Below are 20,734 nucleotides of genomic sequence, written 5' to 3' on the forward strand. Positions count from 1 at the left end.
AATGATGAATCACAAGTGTGCCAAGCTCCTGATACTTCTGACCTTTTGAGAATGTGCTGCAGTTCTGCAACATTCATGTAATTTGTAGTTCATCTTTGAACCATGAAATTCATTGAGCATTTATGATTCTAATTAAAGATAATTACTAAAGACTTACTATGTGTCAAGTATGCTATTAGGCCTGCACATAAAAATAATTTCATTTGGCCTTCATTGAATTCTATTTAAATACATGTCTATGTATTTTGTTTAATAATTCATTGATAGTATACTGTTGATTCCTTTATGTCACACTGTATCCTAGCACAAGGAATTCTGAAGATAAGCAGATAAATTTGCAAAGAATCCACATTGTAATGAAATAAAAAAATAATAAAATAGTAAAACTGATGGCTTGGCCATAGTGGAAGTACACAGTACTAAAGAAACAAAGATGAAGCAACAGGTTCTGCCTAGACAGGTTAGAAAGGCTTCATGGAGGAGGTGATATTTGAGCTGGGTATTGTATTTGAGAAAGCCTCGGGGACCTGAATGTTCATGGTGGTTCAAAGAAGAGCAAAGAGGATATCGTATTGTAGGACTAAAGAAGTGGCCGTAGATAGAGCCAGACGGAGATATGTGCTATAAACAAAAGGCCTTGGCTGTCTTATTGAGAAATAAGTTAATCCTTTAGAGACAGGGGAACTTTGAGTGTTTCTGAACAGAAGAGTGACAATCAGATTCTGCCTGGATTGTAAATTCCTGGGTGGCAGAAATTACATTGCATGCATCTTTTTTCTCTCACGGGGTCTGCCAGCTCTGTCTTGAGCAGAGTAAACATTCAATAGATGGTTGTTCATTGATTAATTTCTTCCTGAGGGTGAAACATTTCTGTCTGGCTGGTAGCCAACAATATTTTGAGTTTTCTCTGAGCTTTAAAATGCTGACACGAAGATAGTTTTTAAAAAAGGCAGCAAATATCGTTAGGGTGATGAGAAGCATCAAATTCATGACATTTCTGAGAGCCTGTCACCTCCACTCCCGCAGCCAGAAGTGTTATTTTCAGCTTTCAGCAAAATTTTGGCAAAGTTGAAGCTACCTAAAAGAGGCTGAAAGTTTGTTCTCATGTAAACCGTTTAAGGTGGAGTTGGGAAGTATCTGTTCTTTAAACTCCTTGAGGGTGACATGCTGTTGCTATGATTATTCAAACCACAGGGAAGTGAGATAATGTAGAGAACTTCTGTCGCACCTGATCCAATGGAAGGATTTTGTTCTTCCACCAAATGTGTGGGAACCAAGCCGTTGGTGTTTGCACTTTAAATAGCAAGAATGATCATCCTGTACTCATTGTCAGGAGTAGCTAGGAGTCAGGGAGGGCCATGGACATTTCGGCATTGAATAGCAGATCTCAGTAGTGTTTGTGACATTGGCATTTAAAAAAGAAGAGGCATTTTGCAATTTATAATCTGAGGTTGGTTGGCTCTGTGGTAACTGCTTTGTTTCCTTCTTAGCGAAACCCAGGATTTTTTCTTTCTACATCCTGAGCATTTGCAAAGCTGGGGCACTTGAGCACTTCCTCCTCAGACTTGATTGGAGGAAGACTGCCAGAGTCATCCTGTCCTTTTACCTGAATCCGTTTGGCCAGCTGTGTTCCTGTTGCAGATAGGTCTGGTAGTTAGCAGGGCTCCTGGGTATCAGCAGCAGCAGTCTTGCCTTGGACATTGAATCAGGGCTTGGTGTCTGGTGTCTGGGGCTGACTTATCTAGGGCTCACCGTGTCTGGAGCCTGTGAACATTGCCCTGCATCTTTGTAGGTTCCCTCCTAAGCCTCTTCATCTGCAGCCTTCGCTCAATTCCTTCTCCACCTGCACGGAGTTGTACCACATCCACTTATCACATGGACTTCACTCTTGCCTGACTCTGCTCCCATCAGACTTCTGTGCTAAGTGTTCTTCGCTTTCTCTAGCCCCTGGGCTAAACCAAGGTCTGTATTCATTGATGCCACCCCTATAAAACCTTTTTAGAGTCCTGTCCTCCAGTAAGGCATGTCCTGGCAGCATTTTGTATACACCTTCATCGTAATACTTATCACATTATATAAAATTATCAGAAGCTTCCAGATAGGGATCGGTTCAAAAGCACAGACCTCATTATTCTGTTTCATTAAAATATCTGCAACATTTAGGCTGTGTGATTTGCCCACAGAAATTGTAATCATAAAATAATAATAGCTATGATATGATAACTTACTCTGCCCTAGCCATAACAGCAACAACAGCAGCACAGTGGGCATTCATTTAACCCTTGAGGACAAAGAAGGGATTCTCAGCACTGATTCTCACTCTGATCCACCATGCTGCAGATCCAAAGTCCTGTTATGCAAAGACATCACCTTTATCTTTCTTGTGCCTGCCTCCACCTCCAGCACTGCCATTCAATAATTCTGCCAAATGGTATCTTTTCCTCGTGACAGAGTGCTAAACAGTGATTTATTGCTTGAATACACATTGCTTTCATGGAAGTGATTTGTTTAAAACAACAGTAAAGTGCTAAATAAATTATTCATTCCATGCTAATTCTTCACTTTTATGTGCTGTAGTAAGTGTCAAAATGAGCAGCCTGTGGGGCAATTTGTTTTTGCCACATTAATCTTGGGCAGCTTAAAGGGGGAAAGGAGGGAGCCTAAAGAGGTGGCTTCGTTTTTTGAGAATATAGACCCCCTTTTTCCTACAGTAGCCTGCACAGCAGAGGGTTCTAGCAGACTCACTTGACTCCCCCACCCCCATTACTGTGTGAGTTGCTGAAGCAGCTGTGAGCAAGGACCCCTCACACTCTTCACACTGCAGTGGGAATCCTTTTCTTGGCAGAGTGTGACTCACAGTGGCCCAGACCCTATTGCAAGGCAGGGATGCAACTGGGTTCTTCTCAGGGAGATTTGCATTTCCTGGAGCAGACTGGGTGTTTGGTTTCTAAATTTCACTGGTGTCTTGATTTAAGATGAAAAGATTATAAAGTGAAAGCAGTAGCAGTGACATACTTACCCATTTTTTCTAATCTGGTTTCCCACAAGGAATAGAAATATCATTCTGTTCTGGCTTTTCCTAAGCTTGCTTTCTGGAAGCCTCATTCCCGTTTGAGTTAGGGACATTTGGAGGATTTTCATTTTATGAAGTCTTCTAATAGCAGAGAAGCATATAAATGGTTGATTATGGATTTGTGGGAAGTTTCGATCCTTTTCTGAACATAATCCCTCCAAAGTTTGCACATGCTGTGAGTGCCATATGGATGTTATCCCTCGGCCCAGGATGGTTAGACAAGCTGATGCAGGCCAGCCATCAAGATCTCAGTTCCAGATCAGAAGCCAAAAAGATCTAGACCTAAGTATGCAGAACTAATGTCACAACCTGTTTACACCTGCTTTATGTAAGCAACTTAGCTTCTTGTAATTTCTTGAAAAGGTCCCCATCTACACCTAGTGAGGGATAGCTACTTTCCCTTGTTCCCCACAGTGGTAAGTCTCTAAATAATTCAGTTCATACCTGGAAGTTCTGTGAGTTTCTATCCAGCCATGATATGTAGCAAGGGCAGGTTTCTCTTTCCTCTTGTTTGCATCCTTGATAGCACTTAGCAGAACAGATATATGCTGTAGGGGTACTTAGGAGACCAGTTGGGTAGATGATAGGTAGGTAGGTAGGTAGAGAGATAGACAAATAGATTAGAGAGATGACAAAAGGACAGACAGAGACTGGCATTGGGCTGATTGAAAGCAAAAAGTATGATCTGAAACTTTGAAATGCTTTAAAGAAGTCTTTTCTTCTCCAAGGAGGATATGCAACATGATGGTCAAGCACATGAGCTCTGGATTCATACTGTTCGGCTTCTAATCCTGGGTCTTCCACTTACATGGTAGCTGATTTGGGGCAAGTCACTTAAACTTTCTCTTCTATGGCCAGGAAGAATAAAAAGAACAAGTATTGGCTTCATAGGGTAGTTGAGAAGCTTCAAAATGCTTAACAGAATGAAACAAATAAAAAATACTCAAAAATTAGCGAGAATAATCCAGTTGGAAAAGGGAAGTCTGATTTCATCAATAGTTGATAAAGGAAGTAAAGAGGCTAAATGAATTAATGAAGGTCATAAAATGTATTTAAATTGGGTTTGTAACCGTGTCCAGTCCTGTCTACTCCCAGCTTTAGGATCCAACCCTACACCATGCAGACTATATTTGACTGCCCCAGTTCTGTGGGGGAAGATTTCAGAGATCTCCTAGGAGACAGGGGAAAACACCTAGAATTCAGACTTAGATTCCACATCTGCACCCTAATATATTTGCATTTACCCATGGCTGTGCCTTCCTAGACAGAAGAGACTCACAGAATGGGAAGTGAATCTCTGCAGTGTCCTGGCCAACCTTCAGAAATCCTGCAAATCTGTGCATGAAAGCTAAAGCTCTTGAATGAAAGGGCAGAAAAATCAATAAACCTTTGGCTTGGATCAGAGACATGTTTTACAACTACTCAGCCCTCACTAAAGAGATACATAGCATTGAATTACATGCAGCATTTAATCCTTTAATCAGCCTAAGCTCTCAAGAGGAAATACAAGGTATTTGGAATATCATTCCTAAAATTGGAATTTGATGGAATGACAGTGCTCTTGTATTGTAGTCACTCAGGGTGTTGGGATCTGACTCAACTCTAGAAATAAGCTAAAATACCAGTAATTGCCCAAATAACTCAAGCAAGTTATTGATGCCCAGAAAAGCCCTTCAGCAATCAGCAAGTCAGTCAGACCATCAACAGATAGTGAAGTTCCTAGTGTCAGGAAGAGAATATTATGTTTATGTTCGTATGGAATTGTGAGAGCACAGGGGCCATTGCCATGACATTGATTTGAATGTGAGTTCAGGGACCAGGTCATTCTTGGCCATATTATGAAATTTAAACTTCATTTCCACGTCAATTGGAAGCCGCAGACATGTTTTAAAGAGTGGAGACAGACGATTACTTTTAAAGGATGCCGTGGCAGAGGTGTGAAGGGTGACTTGAGCGAAGCAAGCTGAGATGCTGGTAGAGGCATCAGAAGCTTTTCAGTTCTCCGATGACAGTTGGTGTGGCTGAGGTGAGGTGGGACAGGACACATGTGGAAAGCTTAGTGATTGGTTATATTTGGAGGGAAGAAGGGGACAGTTGAATCACGGAAGACTCTGAATTCTCAGCTTAGGCACTGACAACAGCGTTTACAGAGACTGGCATCATTGAAGGTAGAGTAAGTCGTTGAGGTAGTCAGCATTGAATGGTATTATAGTCGGTAAAGAGCCCAGCAAACGTGTGATGTAAAGATGGAGGCAACTGAAACTCATAAAAGTTCCTGGACTTCTTCTATCATAATGTGCTGACTGCAGAGCCCAGGCTCAAATTCATATCTTCTGATTCATATTTTGTGACAGCTCATATGAATAGCTCCATTGAAAAGGTTTAATGAGCATCTAATGAGGAATCCTGTCCAAAGGTAAATTTACCATGAAATAAATGAAGCTTAAAAATCCGAGTTTTCATGGACACAGGTCCCTGTGTATGCCGGGAGATTTGGCAAGCTGTATATTGTTCCAGGTGGAAAGGAGGAGCCAAATTGCAATCAGAAAGCCTTTCTATTTACTTCTTCCTGCTAAAAAACCTGAAAGTATCTTAGAAGAAAAGTGTGTAAATCTTTAAGGCACTCATACTTTTTTTAAATCTACTTTCTTGTTCTAATACATATATTCACTTTGAAATCTCATTGTATTCATACTTTTGTGTATCTTTAAAGGGTAGGTCAACACTGTATAAGTCTTTTCCCATAAAACTAGAGTCTGTTCTTGGTCCTACCTATTCTAATCTTAAGTCTGCCTCTCCCAACTCTCCTCTCTCAAATCTGGCCTGTTCTAGTCCTTCCTTCTCTAAGTAGGAACTTCTGCCTCAGGCACAAATCAGTATATTAGATTAAGATTATTCTCTCAGATATTTCTTATGTAAGAACCAGTTCTTCTAAACATATAACCTGTATGGTTTCTCAAAGGAGGTAGGTGGAATTGCATGACCTTTCCAGTCCCTTCCAATTTTGCCTTATGTTTCTTTTTTTTTTTAAATGGCCAAATGCTAATTTTTATACTTACTCACTACCCATGCCATTACAAAGAATTAGAAATAGAATCTTATTGAAATATTTTGGTTCTGTGACTAAAAGGCAAGGAAACTATAAGAATCATTTAACCTTTTTGAGATTTTTCCACAACAGAAATCTTTGTTACTTATTAATGCATTTTACCTCTGATTTCCAGGTGTTATTTTAATTTCAGGTTTAAGCTAGGATTTTTGACTTTGAGTTTTCTTATACTCCCCTTAAGTCTCACCATACCTTGGCACTCAGAAAAGGCAAAGAAAAGATCTGTCAATAGAGAAAGCAGGTGTTATCACTAATTATTTTAGTAAAATGCTTTTCCTCTCTTGGTCCATGTTAAGATTTTTCTGTAGTAAAAGCAAAGATTTGATATGAGCTTACCAGATATCTGGTTTTTTTTATTTGATTATTTTATTTATGGTAAGAGAATAAAATGCAAAAAAAAAAGGCTTTTATTCTTCCAGTTTTTTATTTCATTGTTAAATTGGGGTTAATATTCTAACACTTAGATCACCATAATAATGCATGCCTTTATTTATTAGCTTGCTGTATCTTGTGTTAACCTTGAAAAATAATATTTTATGATTGAGTTGACATCCTTAGATTCATAAATATTAACATAAAAACCAAGATGGAGAAGAGCAAAGGGAAGAACTTTCTTCATTTCCTTGTACTGTAGCTAAATATAAAGAATCATATGAACAGAAGGACCTCTCATCATTAACACACAGTTTGGTGCTTAATAGAGTGTTTACTTGGTGTGTGGGTTCTCACATAGGAAGAATCTTAATATTTATATAGTGTTTGTAATTCAGACAGATAGTCATTTGAGAGCTTGGATATCTATCTTTCCCACGTCATTACACCTGGGACATTGAAAGGGAATCTCTCCATTCCTCACATTCCTTACATCTCTCTGCTACCAAACCCAGGTTCTACTCCTTTGACTTAAGCATATAGCACATCTCTTTCTTTTGCGTTCTAGACTTCCAGAGAGAAGATCATGCAAAAAAGTTTATCTTTCTGTTTTTACAATGCTGAATTGAGAATGTTGTGCTTTGTCTGTGTCTTTAAAGCTATGTAGAAGGTGAATTAATTTGAATAGAGAAGGAAGATGGATTGGATATAGTCTCCCTTCCTTCTAAGCACCATGGAAAAGGATGAGGACAGGGTATATGGTTTGTCTCTTTCACTGTAAAACAGTTGGCTAGGACAGGATGTTCTATGAACTCTACCTTACCAAGTATTGCCTACTTCACTCTACTCCCTAACCACAGTTGCTTCATGTATTGAGCTTTGGCTTTAGGTCCCCTGGTCTATTTATTTTTTTTTTTTATTTTAACATCCATATGTAGAGAAATATCATATTGAATATGCATTTCCTCATATTTTATATAATTATTTCAATTTGGTACTCTTGGGATTATGTTGGTGCAGCTATTTGCCTATTGTCTAGAAAAAAAAGTGTCATAAATTAGTGTTCCCCTCCTTGGTGTGGTTTGTTGGAGAGGATTAAAATAGTATTATTTGGGACAGAATAATTTGCCAAAAAGAAGAATTTTAAATTGTCAACATTATCTACTATATATGGATATATGTTTGGTGAATTACCCTGCATTTTATTATTCAAAAGAAGAGAAGGTGGAGGGAGAAAGATGGGACGGAAGTGTCATCGGTCTGTCTAATTTGGCGTTGTGATATTAGCACATGGAGAGAGTGTATTTTATTTTTATTTATATAATCCCTCAACTTGGGTAATAGAAACTTTCAAACGAGTTAGTATATTCTCTTTCTTTGCTTTTTTCTTTTAATTTGTTTATTTCTTTGAAAGCCAGAGTTACAGGTAGAGAGAGAGTGAGAGACAAAGAGAGGGAGATCTTCTGTCCTCTAGATCACTCTCCAGATGGCCTCAATGGCTGGGGCTAGGTCCAGGCTGAATCTAGGAGCTTCTTCCAGGTCTCCCACATGAGTGGCAGGGGCCTAAGTACCTGGACCATCCTCCACTGCTTTTCTCAGGCCATTAGCAGGGAGCGGGATAGGAAGTTGTGGCCCCAAAAGTTCATATTTTCAAAATTTTCATGAAGAGACTGGCATTGTGGCGCAGAGGGTTAAGCCACCTCCTGAGACATTGGCATCCCATAGGGGCACCAGTTCGAGCCCCAGCTACTCTGCCTCTGCTCCAGCTCCCTGTTAATGGATTGGGAAAGCAGCAGAAGATGGCTCAGGTGTTTGGGCCCCTACCACCCATGTAGGAGACCCAGATGAAACTCCTGGCCCCTGGCTTCTGTCTGGCCCAGCGCTGGCCATTGTAGCCATTTAGGGAGCGAACCAGTGGATGGAAGATCTCTCTGTCTCTGTCTCTCTTTTTTTTTTTTTTCTATTTTTTTAAAAATTTTTGACAGGCAGAGTGGACAGTGAGAGAGAGAGAGAGACAGAGAGAAAGGTCTTCCTTTGCCGTTGGTTCACCCTCTAATGGCCACCGTGGCTGGCGTGCTGCGGCCGGCGCACCGCGCTGATCTGATGGCAGGAGCCAGGTGCTTCTCCTGGTCTCCCATGGGCTGCAGGGCCCAAGCACTTGGGCCATCCTCCACTGCACTCCCTGGCCACAACAGAGAGCTGGCCTGGAAGAGGGGCAACCGGGACAGAATCCGGCTCCCTGACCAGGACTAGAACCCGGTGTGCTGGCGCCACAAGGCGGAGGATTAGCCTAGTGAGCCGCGGCGCCGGCCAAAACTGTGGTTTTCAAAATAAGTAAATAAATATTTTTTAAAAAGATTTTCATCAAAAGCCACCTTAGGTACAATGGATATGACAAACTAAATTGGAATTTTTTTTTTCCTAAATATCAAGACTTGGCTCTAAAACAGGAGTCTAATTGTCTATTATCAAAATCATATTTTTACTGATTATTAATAGCAAAGAATTTGGCTTTCAGTAGACAGGAGAAGAGAAAGAGGTTGCCTTGAGTTAGAGCTGCAGTTTGGGACAAGACACCATCACTCCTGTGTGCACTGTGGCCTTATGTCTTTGTCTTAGCTGCAAATGACTGCTGGCTTTATGCATGAACAAATTCTGAGGGAGAATCAAACAAATTTACCAAAAAATGTTACATTTTTCCACAAAGGCTATATATGCTACAATTTGCTGTATACCTGATATTGATTTATTTATCTATGTGCCCCTGTCTCTGTCTGAATCACTGTTGGTTGTCTTGTCATTTCATTTCCCCAGAGGAGATGCAGTGCCTGGTTGACACAGTCAATTTCAGTGTCATACAGAACATATTACATAATTACACATTGTATTAAATTATGTGTGGTTTGCTCTGAAAAATGAAGGTCATTTGGAGATTAAATACTTTCTGGAAGGGAAATCCTATTATTTTCTAGATGAACTCAAACCCCATATTCAGCCCACTCTTTCTGTTGGGTTTGCATTCCTCCAGTTGAGATTGTACTTGCTAGGTCATTTGTGTGCAATGACTACAAGTGCACGTATGTGTGTCTGTATGTATGTATAGGCATACACATCATACCAACATTTCAACTCCCTTCAGGAACACCTTAATCCAGGTGAGCAATTACTGATTTCTCATCTCTTTGATCAGTTGAAAGAAACACAATGATATCTTCACTTAAATCTTGCTAAGATGATGAAGCTGTCAGATAGTTTGTTGAAATCTGCCGTTAAGTGTGTGGACATTTCAGATGAGGAATCATGAACTGAGGCCAGCCAAGTTCTGGAATGAGTTATACAGAAGGATCAACTGCCAAAGAGGATCCTGCTAGGATTCAAAAACTTAAAAAGTAGATAAAATGTTTAAATGTCATTCACCTGAGGTCAGTAAAGAGTTAAAACTCAAGCCTGTCTGTTATAAGGAAAACATCCTCAGAAGTGTCTGGAAGCAGGCAGAGTGAGAGGAAGGGATTTGTGACTAGCACAAGTCTGACAGCTAACAGATCTTCAGTAGATGCTTTTGGAGTGAACAGAGAGTGAGGGCACTTCAGTAGATCTGCCTTGCCTTCACTAATAATCATACTCATTGCAGACAGCAGGCCTTATAGGACAATTTGGCACAGTGATTACGACAGTCTGCTGTGTTAGACTTGCTCACCACTTACTAGCTGAGTGATTCAGATTATTTTAGCTTTCATATGCCTCAATTTCCTCATCAGAAAAAAAAGAAGATAAATACTTGCAGTGCCTTTACAAATGGACTTTGGCACACAGAATAGACACCAAACAAATGCTGCCTGTCATTAATAAGGGCATTTGTTTTAGAATTCAAGTGACTTATTTATGATCACATAGTAGAGGACCCTATTAAGATGTACATGGTTGCCAGTCTCCATGTTTTCTGTGCTGGCAGAATATACTTCTTAACAGAGAACATGCCAGGTGAAAACACCAGCTCCTGGTTTTCCCAGTCTTCATTGCAGCCTGGTGTGGCAGTGTGTTGTTTTTTTAAGATTTACTTATTTATTTGAAAGAGTTACACACACACACACACACAGAGAGAGAGAGAGAGAGAGAGAGAGAGAGAGAATTCTTCCATCCATTGGTTCACTCCCCAATTGGCCATAATAGCCAGAGCTGTGCCGATCAGAAGCCAGGATCCAGGAGCATCTTCTGGGTCTCCCATGTGGGTGCAGGGGCCCAAGGACTTGGGTCATCTTCTACTGCTTTCCCAGGCCATAGCAGAGAGCTGGATCAGAAGAAAAGCAGCTAGGACTTGAACTGGTGCCCATATGGGATGCTGGCACTGCAGGCAGTGGCTTTACCTGCTGTGCCACAGTGCCGGTCCTATGGCTGCATCTCGTTAGTGAGGGTAAGTTTGCTGTAAAAACTTGCCATGGGATCCCACATGCCCTTAGGCCAGGTGGTAAAATACCATCTTAAATGTTAAAGTGATCATATGGATAGGATTGAGGGACTGGTAGTAATAATAGAATTAAAAAGGAGTAAATGCTCCAACATGGGAAGCAGTCCACACAGCAGACTCATAGAATAACAATCACTTTAAACAGCACTCTGACCTCAAAATCAGCCCTTAAGACATTCTGGTCTGGCTGAAAAGCCCATGAGAACATTTCAGGCATGGAAAACCAGAAACTGTGGCAAAAATGTCCTATATGAAGCACCTCAGTGGGTGAGACCCCAGTGGAAAAAAATGGTCATCAAAGAGAGAGGTACTTTTCTCTGAAGGGAGGAGAGAACTTCCACTTTGGTTATGGCCTTGTCCAAATACTGATGGAGTTTGTGGATTCAGAAGGATGCCATAGCCTAGACAGCTCATGTCAAGAGCCTTGGGTGATCACTGACGTCATACATAAGAGTATTATTGTTAAATTAACAACAAGAGTCACTGTGCACCAACTTTCCATGCAGGACCTCTGCCTCTGTCCTCAAAGTGTTATGTTATAATTATGTCTAAATGCTTGCAAAAGATGTATCATTCTTAGGTGCTTCTTTAAAGTAAATTACATTTCTAAAAAAAAAAAAGAAGTGAAATTAACTTCAAGATGCAATGACTTTGAACAGCCCTTGTCTCGAATTTTTTTCTGTTGTTGTTGATTTTTTTTGTTTTTTTATGCAAATTGTTGAACTCTTTGCTTAGTATAAACTTGGTCTTCTGCGTATGAGTTAATCAAAAATGGATCTTAGTGTAGAATGGGGCTGGGGATGGGAGAAGGAGGAGGAGAAGGAGGGGTGGAAGAGTGGGTGGGAGGTTGAATATGGTGGGAAGAATCACTATATTCCTAAAGTTGTACTTAAGAAATATGTGAAATGAAATGTATGAACTATGTATTCCCTAAATAAAAGGTTTCTTTGGGAAAAATAATACTGAAAAAGAAAAAAAAAAAGAAGGAAGTTTGCGGGAATGGGCTATGGGGAAGAAAATCCACCCAAACCGTAAAATAAAATGTATACACACCGGAGGTCATTCTTTTCTCCGTTGGATGCAGCTGTGATTATACCTGCCTTGCAAACGCAGAGGGTGCCCAACACTGTGTGTCAATACTGTCACAGTGGACACATAGCCATCACTTGGGTCCTTGATGACACTGTTAGCCTAAGTTAGTCCTGGAATGGCACAAACTCTGGACTTTCTGCTATAAGAGATAACACACCCTTTATTTATTTGAATCACTTTTAGTATACTGCTTCTTGTTGCCTTTCAAAAATACCATGCCTGAATTCTGAGTTGAAAGCTGATCTCGTACTGATTGAAAGCCTTTTCCGTTTCTACCAGAGCACACTGCTGTGGCTAATATATAAGGCCCTCGCTTTTATATATCTGGACAGTCTACGCTTCTCGACTCATAGACTAAGTTTTAGGTGACTGTGAGGACTTACTCTTGCCTAGTGCTCTCTGAACTTTCAGGCATCTCACTATTCTTATACTCCCTTGCCTTAGAATTAGTTCCCTGTCTGTACCCTCTCATCTCCATCTGAATACACACATCTCATGAGATTTGTCTTGAATACTGCAACCCTGATGACATTTCTTGCTTGCTCTATAAAATATATAAATACTATTTTTCCTGATTCATACCTTTTTCTTTCTTATTTTTTAATGGTTTGTGCACACATCCGCCTCTCTACCAGATTATGAGGTTCTAGGGACTGGAATCAATGCTCTTTTCTGTTTGTGTCCTCACAGCATATATGTTTTATTCCTGCCTTTTACAAGACTTAATTTATGTTTATTGAATTAAGTGTACAGAATTTTGTAACTAGAAGTCCTTTCTTCTGAACAAAGCTCTCATTTTCTAGGAATTACGGAAGTTCTTATTCTTGGATTCATGAGCTCCTTGGACTCAGGAGAGCAGTGATATCATTAAAGTTATATTCACTGTTTTATGCTCATAGATTCTGGCAGATTCTTAAAAGAATCATAGTTCCCTAAAAGAAAAAAAAAACCCTTAAATTGGAAAGTTGAATAAATGCTTCCTGAACCAAAGACATTCTGGAACAGGCGTATTTTTATAGAAACCCAATATGAGAGTTTGCTTTTTTCCTTAAAATTTGTTTACAAAGAAAACAAACAAAAACAAAACAAATTTCTGGTTATCGAATACCTCTCTTTTTTATCCAACTATTCACAATACCAATAAAATGTTATTCCAGGTCTTTTTAGCCTCCTTATTTTTATTTAAACTTTTTTTATTATTATTTAAAAGACAGAGTTATACACACACACACACACACACACAGAGAAACAGAGGGAGTGAAGGAGGGAGAGAGAGAAAGACAGAATGAATGTCTTCCATCCAATGGTTCACTCCCCTAATGGCACAACAGCCAGGGCTGGGCCAGGCTGAAACCAGGAGCCTGGAACTCCATTCATATCTCCTATGTGTATGGCAGGGGCCAGAGTACTCGGACCATTCTTATGTTGATTTCCCAGGCACTTTAGAATGGAACTTGATCAGAAGTGGAACAGCTGCAACTGGTGCCCATATGGGATGCCCATGTAGCACGTTGTACCTTAACCTTCTGTGCCACAAAGCCAGCATCTTTAGGCCTCTTATTGTTCTCTGTTGTCATGTTTCTTCTATCCACATCTGTAAGTACACCCAACTCAATGGTTTTTAGCAAGCTGCTGCTGCAATAAGCAGAGGGTGACCATTTGAGCCCGTAAAATGAAGATACCTAAAGGACTACTGGAGGCTGGTGGTGGAATTCTGAGGGTAGCCAGCTCACCACCAGCCCCAGTGTGCTGGCACCCTCAGTATATCCCCCCACCTTGCTCATCTGAACCAGTCTGTGACCTGCTGCAGGTGAGAGGACCTGTGAGCATCAGAGTGCTTGTGCTCTGTGAAGTCTCCACTTGTGATACAAGTGCAGGAACGCCTGCCAAGGCAGCCTCAGACCACTACTGAATGGGAGAATGAAAAAGAAATCAGATTATTTTATGGAATAAGATTTTGTCGTCATCCACATTATTGAGGATTTGGAACTGCAGAGCACAGGGAGTGAAAAAGCCATAAGATCATGTAGCCCAAATTGCTCACGAGTAAACAACCTAAAGACACACTTCTGATTTTCCTTGAGATGCTGCCGCCATGGTTGGACACAGAGAAGGGACAACAGAATGCAGATCACTTAATAACTGAGAAATGAGGATCTTTGTCCACTTTTTCTAACATTTCTTTGAGGTTAAGCTGAGATAAGGTGCAGAGCAGTGGCCAGTTCAAGTGTTTTACAAAATACAAGGACACCCCAATTCCCATTTAGGGAGATTGCTGTAATTTAGCAAAGGTAAGGCAGGAGATCCTATGTTTTTTCTTAAGAAAAGAAATAAGGAAATTCCTGTGCTTCCACCTAAAAATTATAGGCAAATTTTGGTTCTTCACAATCTAATATTTCATTAATGCAGATATTTTCTTTTTTTTTTGGACAGGCAGAGTTAGACAGTGAGAGAGAGAGACAGAGAGAAAGGTCTTTCTTTTCTGTTGGTTCACGCCCCAAATGACCGCTATGGCCAACGTGCTGCAGCCAGTGCACCGCACTGATCCGAAGCCAGGAGCCAGGTGCTTCTCCTGGTCTCCCATGGGGTGCAGGGCCCAAGCACTTGGGCCATCCTCCACTGCACTCTCGGGCCACAGCAGAGAGCTGGACTGGAAGAGGAGCAACCGGGACAGAATCTGGCGCCCTGACTGGGACTAGAACCCAGGGTGCTGGCGCCACAAGCAGAGGATTAGCCTCGTGAGCCGCAGCGCCGGCCAATGCAGACATTTTCAAAATATACCATTAGATTATCTGGAAGGCATTATAAGGGTTCCTTAAATGTTTGGAGTTTCATTTTAAAATTACATTTATATTAATAGTGAAAAAGCTGTCTTATTCAAAGATGTAACATTACTGATCATTTTATAGTAGAGACTGCCTGTCAGTTAATTTACACTGCTGCCAGGTTAATTCATTTAATGCATACCTAGAAATAAGGCTTACACTGCCATTTTGATAGAACAGGACATTTTCCATGAGCATTTGCTGATTCACAGTAGAACTGTCTTATTAATCCTCTGATACCAGTGTCTCTGTTTATCTTCACCAGTGCTTTTGTTTGTTAGCCCAGTGCAGAAAGTGATTGGGGCCAGAAGGGAGGAGTGAATTGATATTTTCCTCTCACAGAGTCTTTATGATGGTTTCCTACCCCAGTACAGAGTCAATGGAATTATGCAGTAGGGATCTGGGAAGGCCCTGGCTGAAGGGTGATAAAATATTTCCTGAGGCTATGATTTGAAACTTCTGTTCCATACGGAGGTGGAAACCCTTGCTCACTCCCTTGGATACCCTCAGCTATCGCTGCACAAAACCTGGCACTGGTCCTAGTATCTTCTTCTCTTGTAAGGAATGGATGATTTGAGACTAGCACCTGGACAAAGTGAAGTTCCTCCCGACACAGTAAGCAAGGAGTGTGGCAATAAGGACCACAGCCGAAGAATATTGCGGATGCCATGTGGTAACAGCAACTCCTAGAGAGGTTAGGGAAGTACTTGAGATCACACATTGTGCAAAGTTCTGGAAATAACTGGAATCCGAGGGCTTGGTATAATGAAGATGCAGGTTATCAAGCCATGGATATTTAGATTATATTATTTAAAAATAATATGCTATTGAGATTGGAACCTAAAAGTATTATTAGCATACATACAGCACTTACTGTTTTGAAACAGGAGTATTTGGGCCCTATATAATAAAAATAAGATATAGAAATGAACGGAATGCTGGTGGGTACTCTATTTTATGTGTGTATTCATCAAAACAGCTTTCTCTCTGAATTTATAGCTGCCATACACTTAAATTTATAGTTCAGTCTGTACATGAAGTTTTTACCAAATGAATGACTATTTTTGTATCAGTTAAGCAAATATAATGTTTCATTTCTTTAAACAGTCCCACTGCCTTTCAAAATAACATATATTTTGGGAAATTAAAAAAATGTAGACAATAGGATAAGAACAAGGCAGGCAATTGCATCTTTAACTTTTCCTCGTTTTTAAAAGGAGTAAATTTGGCTGTGGCCTCTTTAGCAGGTGCTGATTCTGTTAAATAGTATTTCTAATTAAGCAGAACAGAAAAGGTAACCAACAATCCACACAACATATCTAATACAATGATGGTGCATCACTGTCCAGGAGTAAGGTGGTAGGTCACGCGCTTAGGCAGTTATGTGAGAAAAGGAAGGAGGAGAGATCTCAAACAATTGATCGAAATCATAACTAAAGGTTAGCAGTTCTCGCTTCATTTTTGCTTGCATTCTGCAAACAGGAAGATTAAATAGATTGATTGAAGTAGATATGCTTTGAAATGCCATAAATGATGCCTCTTCTTGTGCAGTATTGATAAACTGCCTCAAAGTATCACTGGCATTTTAGTTTTACTAGCCTGGCAAGTATTGCTACCTCCCTGCCTGCCTGCCTGCCTGCCCGCCCTTGGGAATTGCTTAAATAATCTCCGTGTGCCTGCGTGAGTGGCTCCACACCATTACATGCTGGGTTAAAAGGTTCCTTCCCTGGGGCGCCTTTGATTTCCCTCCTTGGATGAATGGGAGACAAAGCTTGCAGCCAGCTGAACTACATTGTTTAGCTTAGTGCCAAACCGTGTCACAGGAGCAGCTACCTAGAACTGTGTGATGCCCACCCCCATTTTCTTGGTGGGGGATTTATAGTCCCTGTCGGGCAAAATCATACTGAGGTGGAACAACCACACTGTTCCGTGTCTTCAAACAAACAGCCCCCCTGCTGCCACTATCAGCGTTCCTGGGATGGCGGTGATTGAAATTTAGCACTTAGAGTGACTTAATTGGCACACGGCTCTGTTAAGCATATGCCCCCGCTACAGGCATGCCATCTGATGTGCCCACAGGGTGCCCCGCACCTCGCACATGCTCACGTTTTGTTAAAGGAGCAGTATTTGAGCAGGTCCTGGAAGAAAACCTGTGCTGTGGTTTCAGAGAGGGGTGGCTGCCTTGGAGGATGTGGCCTCACGGAGCTCTGCTGTCTTGAGGTTACTGCAGTTCTTCATTTCCTTGAACTCAGAACAAATCTGAGGTCACGGAGTTGAGGTTGCTTGCTGGAAAGAAGTGTTAAGAATCTCCTCCCTGATGCTGTCTTTGGTAAATCAAGCCCTGTGCTAGCAGAGTGGAGCTTGGAAGGATTCAGCACTTGCCAGCAGCTGGCTGCCTCAGGACTCAAGGTTAGGGTGCTCTGTGCTCACTGTAGCTAGGAATGATCCCTCGGCTGTAGGAAAAGCTCCAGGAAATCGATGTCAACATTCTTCTGCCGAGTTGGAAGCAGCAGAGCCTGGCCAGTGTTCTAGGTTATGAGCACCAGGAGGAAGATAGAAACCTCCACACCCCATCATGCTCCTTCCTTGCCTGTGAAGAAGCAGGGGATGGGAGTGGAGGAGGGGGAGGTGGGGGCTGGGAAGATGCTGCCCTGTGGAATCTCCCCAAGTGTCCTGGTGCTCCTGGACTTCAGGTCATAAGGTGGCCCCTGCTCGTCGCTGTTGGCTCTAAAACAGCAGCCCCTTCAAGCCACTGTGGGGGGACCTGAGTGAGTGTTCAGAGTAGGGGTGGATCAGCCCTACTCTAACTGCCCTCCTTTTTCTCTAGCAACACTTTCTGTCCAATTGGGTCACGCACTCCCAAGTCTCTTGCCCAAGTAGCCCAGGCAAAATCCTGGAATCTTGATAAATATTTAATAAAAGTTTGTTGGATTCTAAAAAAATGAACTAAATAATTTGGGTTCTCTATGTGATGACAAAAACCATGATGGCTTAAAATCAGAGGAGGGTTTGATAGCTTATGTTTCCAAAAAGAAATTCCACAAGTACCTTTTTAGTTGTTCCTAATTTTTATTTTAATAGTTTGTATCTAATAGAGGCCTTTCCACCCCTGAATTCTATAAGGTTCAGGTTACTTTCTCTTTTTTTTAAGATATATTTATTTTATTTGAAAGTCAGAGTTACACAGAGAGAGGAGAGGCAGAGACAGAGAGAAAGAGAGGTCTATCATCTGCTCATTCACTCCCCAGATGACCACAATAGCCGGAGCTGCGCCGATCTGAAGCCAGGAGCCACATCCGGGTTTTCCATGTGGATGCAGAGGCCCAAGCACTTGGGCCATCTTGTATTGCTTTCCCAGGCCATAGCAGAGAGCTGGATTGGAAGTGGAGCAGCCGGGCCTCGAACCAGTGCCTATGTGGGATGCCGGCGCTACAGGCGGCAGTTTTACCCACTACGCCACAGTGCCGGCCCCCAAGTTACTTTCAATCCAAATTTGCTTCTGCTAAAGTGTTGTTGCTTAGCCTTGCTATAGCTCTGAATGTCTTCTAATTCCTTTTCTGGAAGTTAGAAAGTCAGAAGAAACAGTTAAAACCCAAAGTCACAAGGAGAGAGGAGAGGAATAAACATTTAAGAACGCCATGCTATTTGACATGTAATTTGCATTTATTACCTAAATGAACAGCTCCCGACAACACTTTCTGGAAGATAGCACTATCCTTTCCCTGGCCCCTTTAATAAATGGGGCTGTTGAGGTTCAGAGAAGTGAAGTTAACCAGCCCAGTGTGCCCCAGCCACTCGGACTGGGAGCTGCATCATTGCTCCTCTCCCATCACAACCATCTGCTCAATGGCTGCCTTGTGGCGTGCGTACTTGACAGGTCTGTCAGCTTTTCCTGAAAGTCAGGTCAAACACATCAGAGGAAGAAATGCAGGTCACTCCGTGAGAGGGTGGCAGGGACAAAGGTGTGTGTGTGTGTGAAGGGGTGCACATTTCAGCGGGAGGCAAGCTCACCCTTCCCCAGCCAGTGCAGCAAATGCTGTAACAATTCATTCAATTATGTTAAGCGCCCATTAAAGGACTCCTAAGCCCTCCCTTGGGCCATTTCCGTTCTAAGAGATTGTAATTGTTTGAGACTAACCATGATTTTTTCCTTTTGCCTTCAGGTGATTCTCATTTTGACAAAGCTCTATGACTACAACCTGGGGAGCATCACGGAGAGCTCACTTTGGAGGTACGTGGATAAATAGAGTTAATAATGACTGTGTTATTTAAGCAGCACGCTCAACACTGCGCTCTTCCACCTCCTTTTGCCTAGTGGAAAGGTTCCTGGTCGTGTGCACCCCTTCCTTCTTCTGTTCCCTGCTTCCCTTTTCAATGTGTTGGGTTCAATGCCCAGGCAGGCCAGAGCCTTCCCTTCTTTCAGTCGGTTAGATCTTTTTGCCAAACTGTTTATTAGTTCATTGCCCCAGTTGTCACTCATCAGTGAGCTAATTGGAGCAGGAGAGCAGAGGTCTCTGCAGAAGGGAACAATTCAGGCTCGAGGCTTGTAGAACACAGGCTCCCCACCAGGGCCACACATTCACTGCTTCTTCTCCGTGGTTCTGCAGTCACCAGCAGCACACATAGATGCACTTGCACACTTGTATGCACACCACTGTCTCTGGGATGCACGCTGCATTGCCTTAGGCACATTGAATATGCAATAAACACCTTTTCAAATGAATGGGTACAAATCCTTGGTGTGCAGAGGACCTTGTTGAATACCAGCGTGAATGTGCTCTTGGGTTGCCCAGGGTCTGAATCCAGGGATCAGAAATTCAATATGTTCTGTTTTTTCTTTTTGTTTCTGAAAATCTGTGTTGTTCATCTTACTCCTGATTGGTCATTCTTACCAGCCAGTATCAATTTTCCATGCCCAGGAGAGCACCTTCTCTGATTGATTAGGCCTGGATCACATGAGTAGCTCTGAGCAAGGGATAGGGTGGAGGCAACCCCAGGGATTATATTCAGTGGTGTGACTGAAAGTGTGGGAAGTTTGGTAAGAGCCTCAATGAAGTACGGTAATTCTTTACTGCATCAAAGGGCCTGGCAGACAAGATATTATTTAAATTCAATAACCCTTCACCAAAATCTCCACATCTGAATAAGCTGATGCTTCCTTGATATATCTCCCTAATGTATGCACATATGTAAGAATAAAAGCCAACATTTTTTTCCTATTCTGGAGTGCATCAACCATATCAAGTGTAGTCTGCATATTAGGACATTAAAAGGCAATTCTGAGTGGGACTGAGGCTGTTAGCGGCCAAATCTCTGCCTGCACCATGGGACAGGTGAGCTAGCAGGAGATGAGCAACTGGTTGCCCTGCCTATGGAAGCCCAGGTTCAGTATGCAGCCTTCTCTCTGATGGAGTGCTGTTACTTGCATCATGGCTGAGGAAGCACATTCTTTCTGATCTTAATACTGAAATAAAACCAACACCACATTGCATCAGCATTGAGCCTCCTTGCAGCAGTTGTCATGGGCTGAAACTCAGGAAGATGCAGCAAGAATACTTTGCAATCTTTTCAGTATGTAAAATTATACTCACAAGTGTTTAATATGCTTTTCTAATATACCCACAGTAGCCATTTGCCATGCATGCCATATATGTTGTATATTGGAAATTTCTACTATGGATGCCCTATATTCTTAAAAGCTCCCTGAAAGAATGAGAAGAGTGCACATCTTCTTAAAAATGCCATTTAGTACAGAGTTGAAGAATGAGAAGGAAAATATTTATGACAACGGTTTTGTT

The 20,734-nt window shown here is 41.7% G+C and overlaps 1 protein-coding gene across 4 annotated transcripts in view; it reads left to right on the plus strand.

The window, feature by feature from the left end:
• SORCS1 (sortilin related VPS10 domain containing receptor 1) overlaps positions 1 to 20,734 on the plus strand; it is a 572,961-nt gene that overhangs the window by 183,691 nt on the left and 368,536 nt on the right. For all 4 annotated transcript variants that reach the window (XM_062214029.1, XM_062214026.1, XM_062214027.1 and 1 more), the window contains exon 2: positions 19,100 to 19,167. In XM_062214029.1, coding sequence (XP_062070013.1) covers positions 19,100 to 19,167 — 68 coding nt within the window. The remainder of the gene's footprint in view (positions 1 to 19,099; positions 19,168 to 20,734) is intronic.

The sequence above is a fragment of the Lepus europaeus genome, chromosome 17 (genome assembly GCF_033115175.1).
Source record: "Lepus europaeus isolate LE1 chromosome 17, mLepTim1.pri, whole genome shotgun sequence".
Classification (NCBI taxonomy): domain Eukaryota; kingdom Metazoa; phylum Chordata; class Mammalia; order Lagomorpha; family Leporidae; genus Lepus; species Lepus europaeus.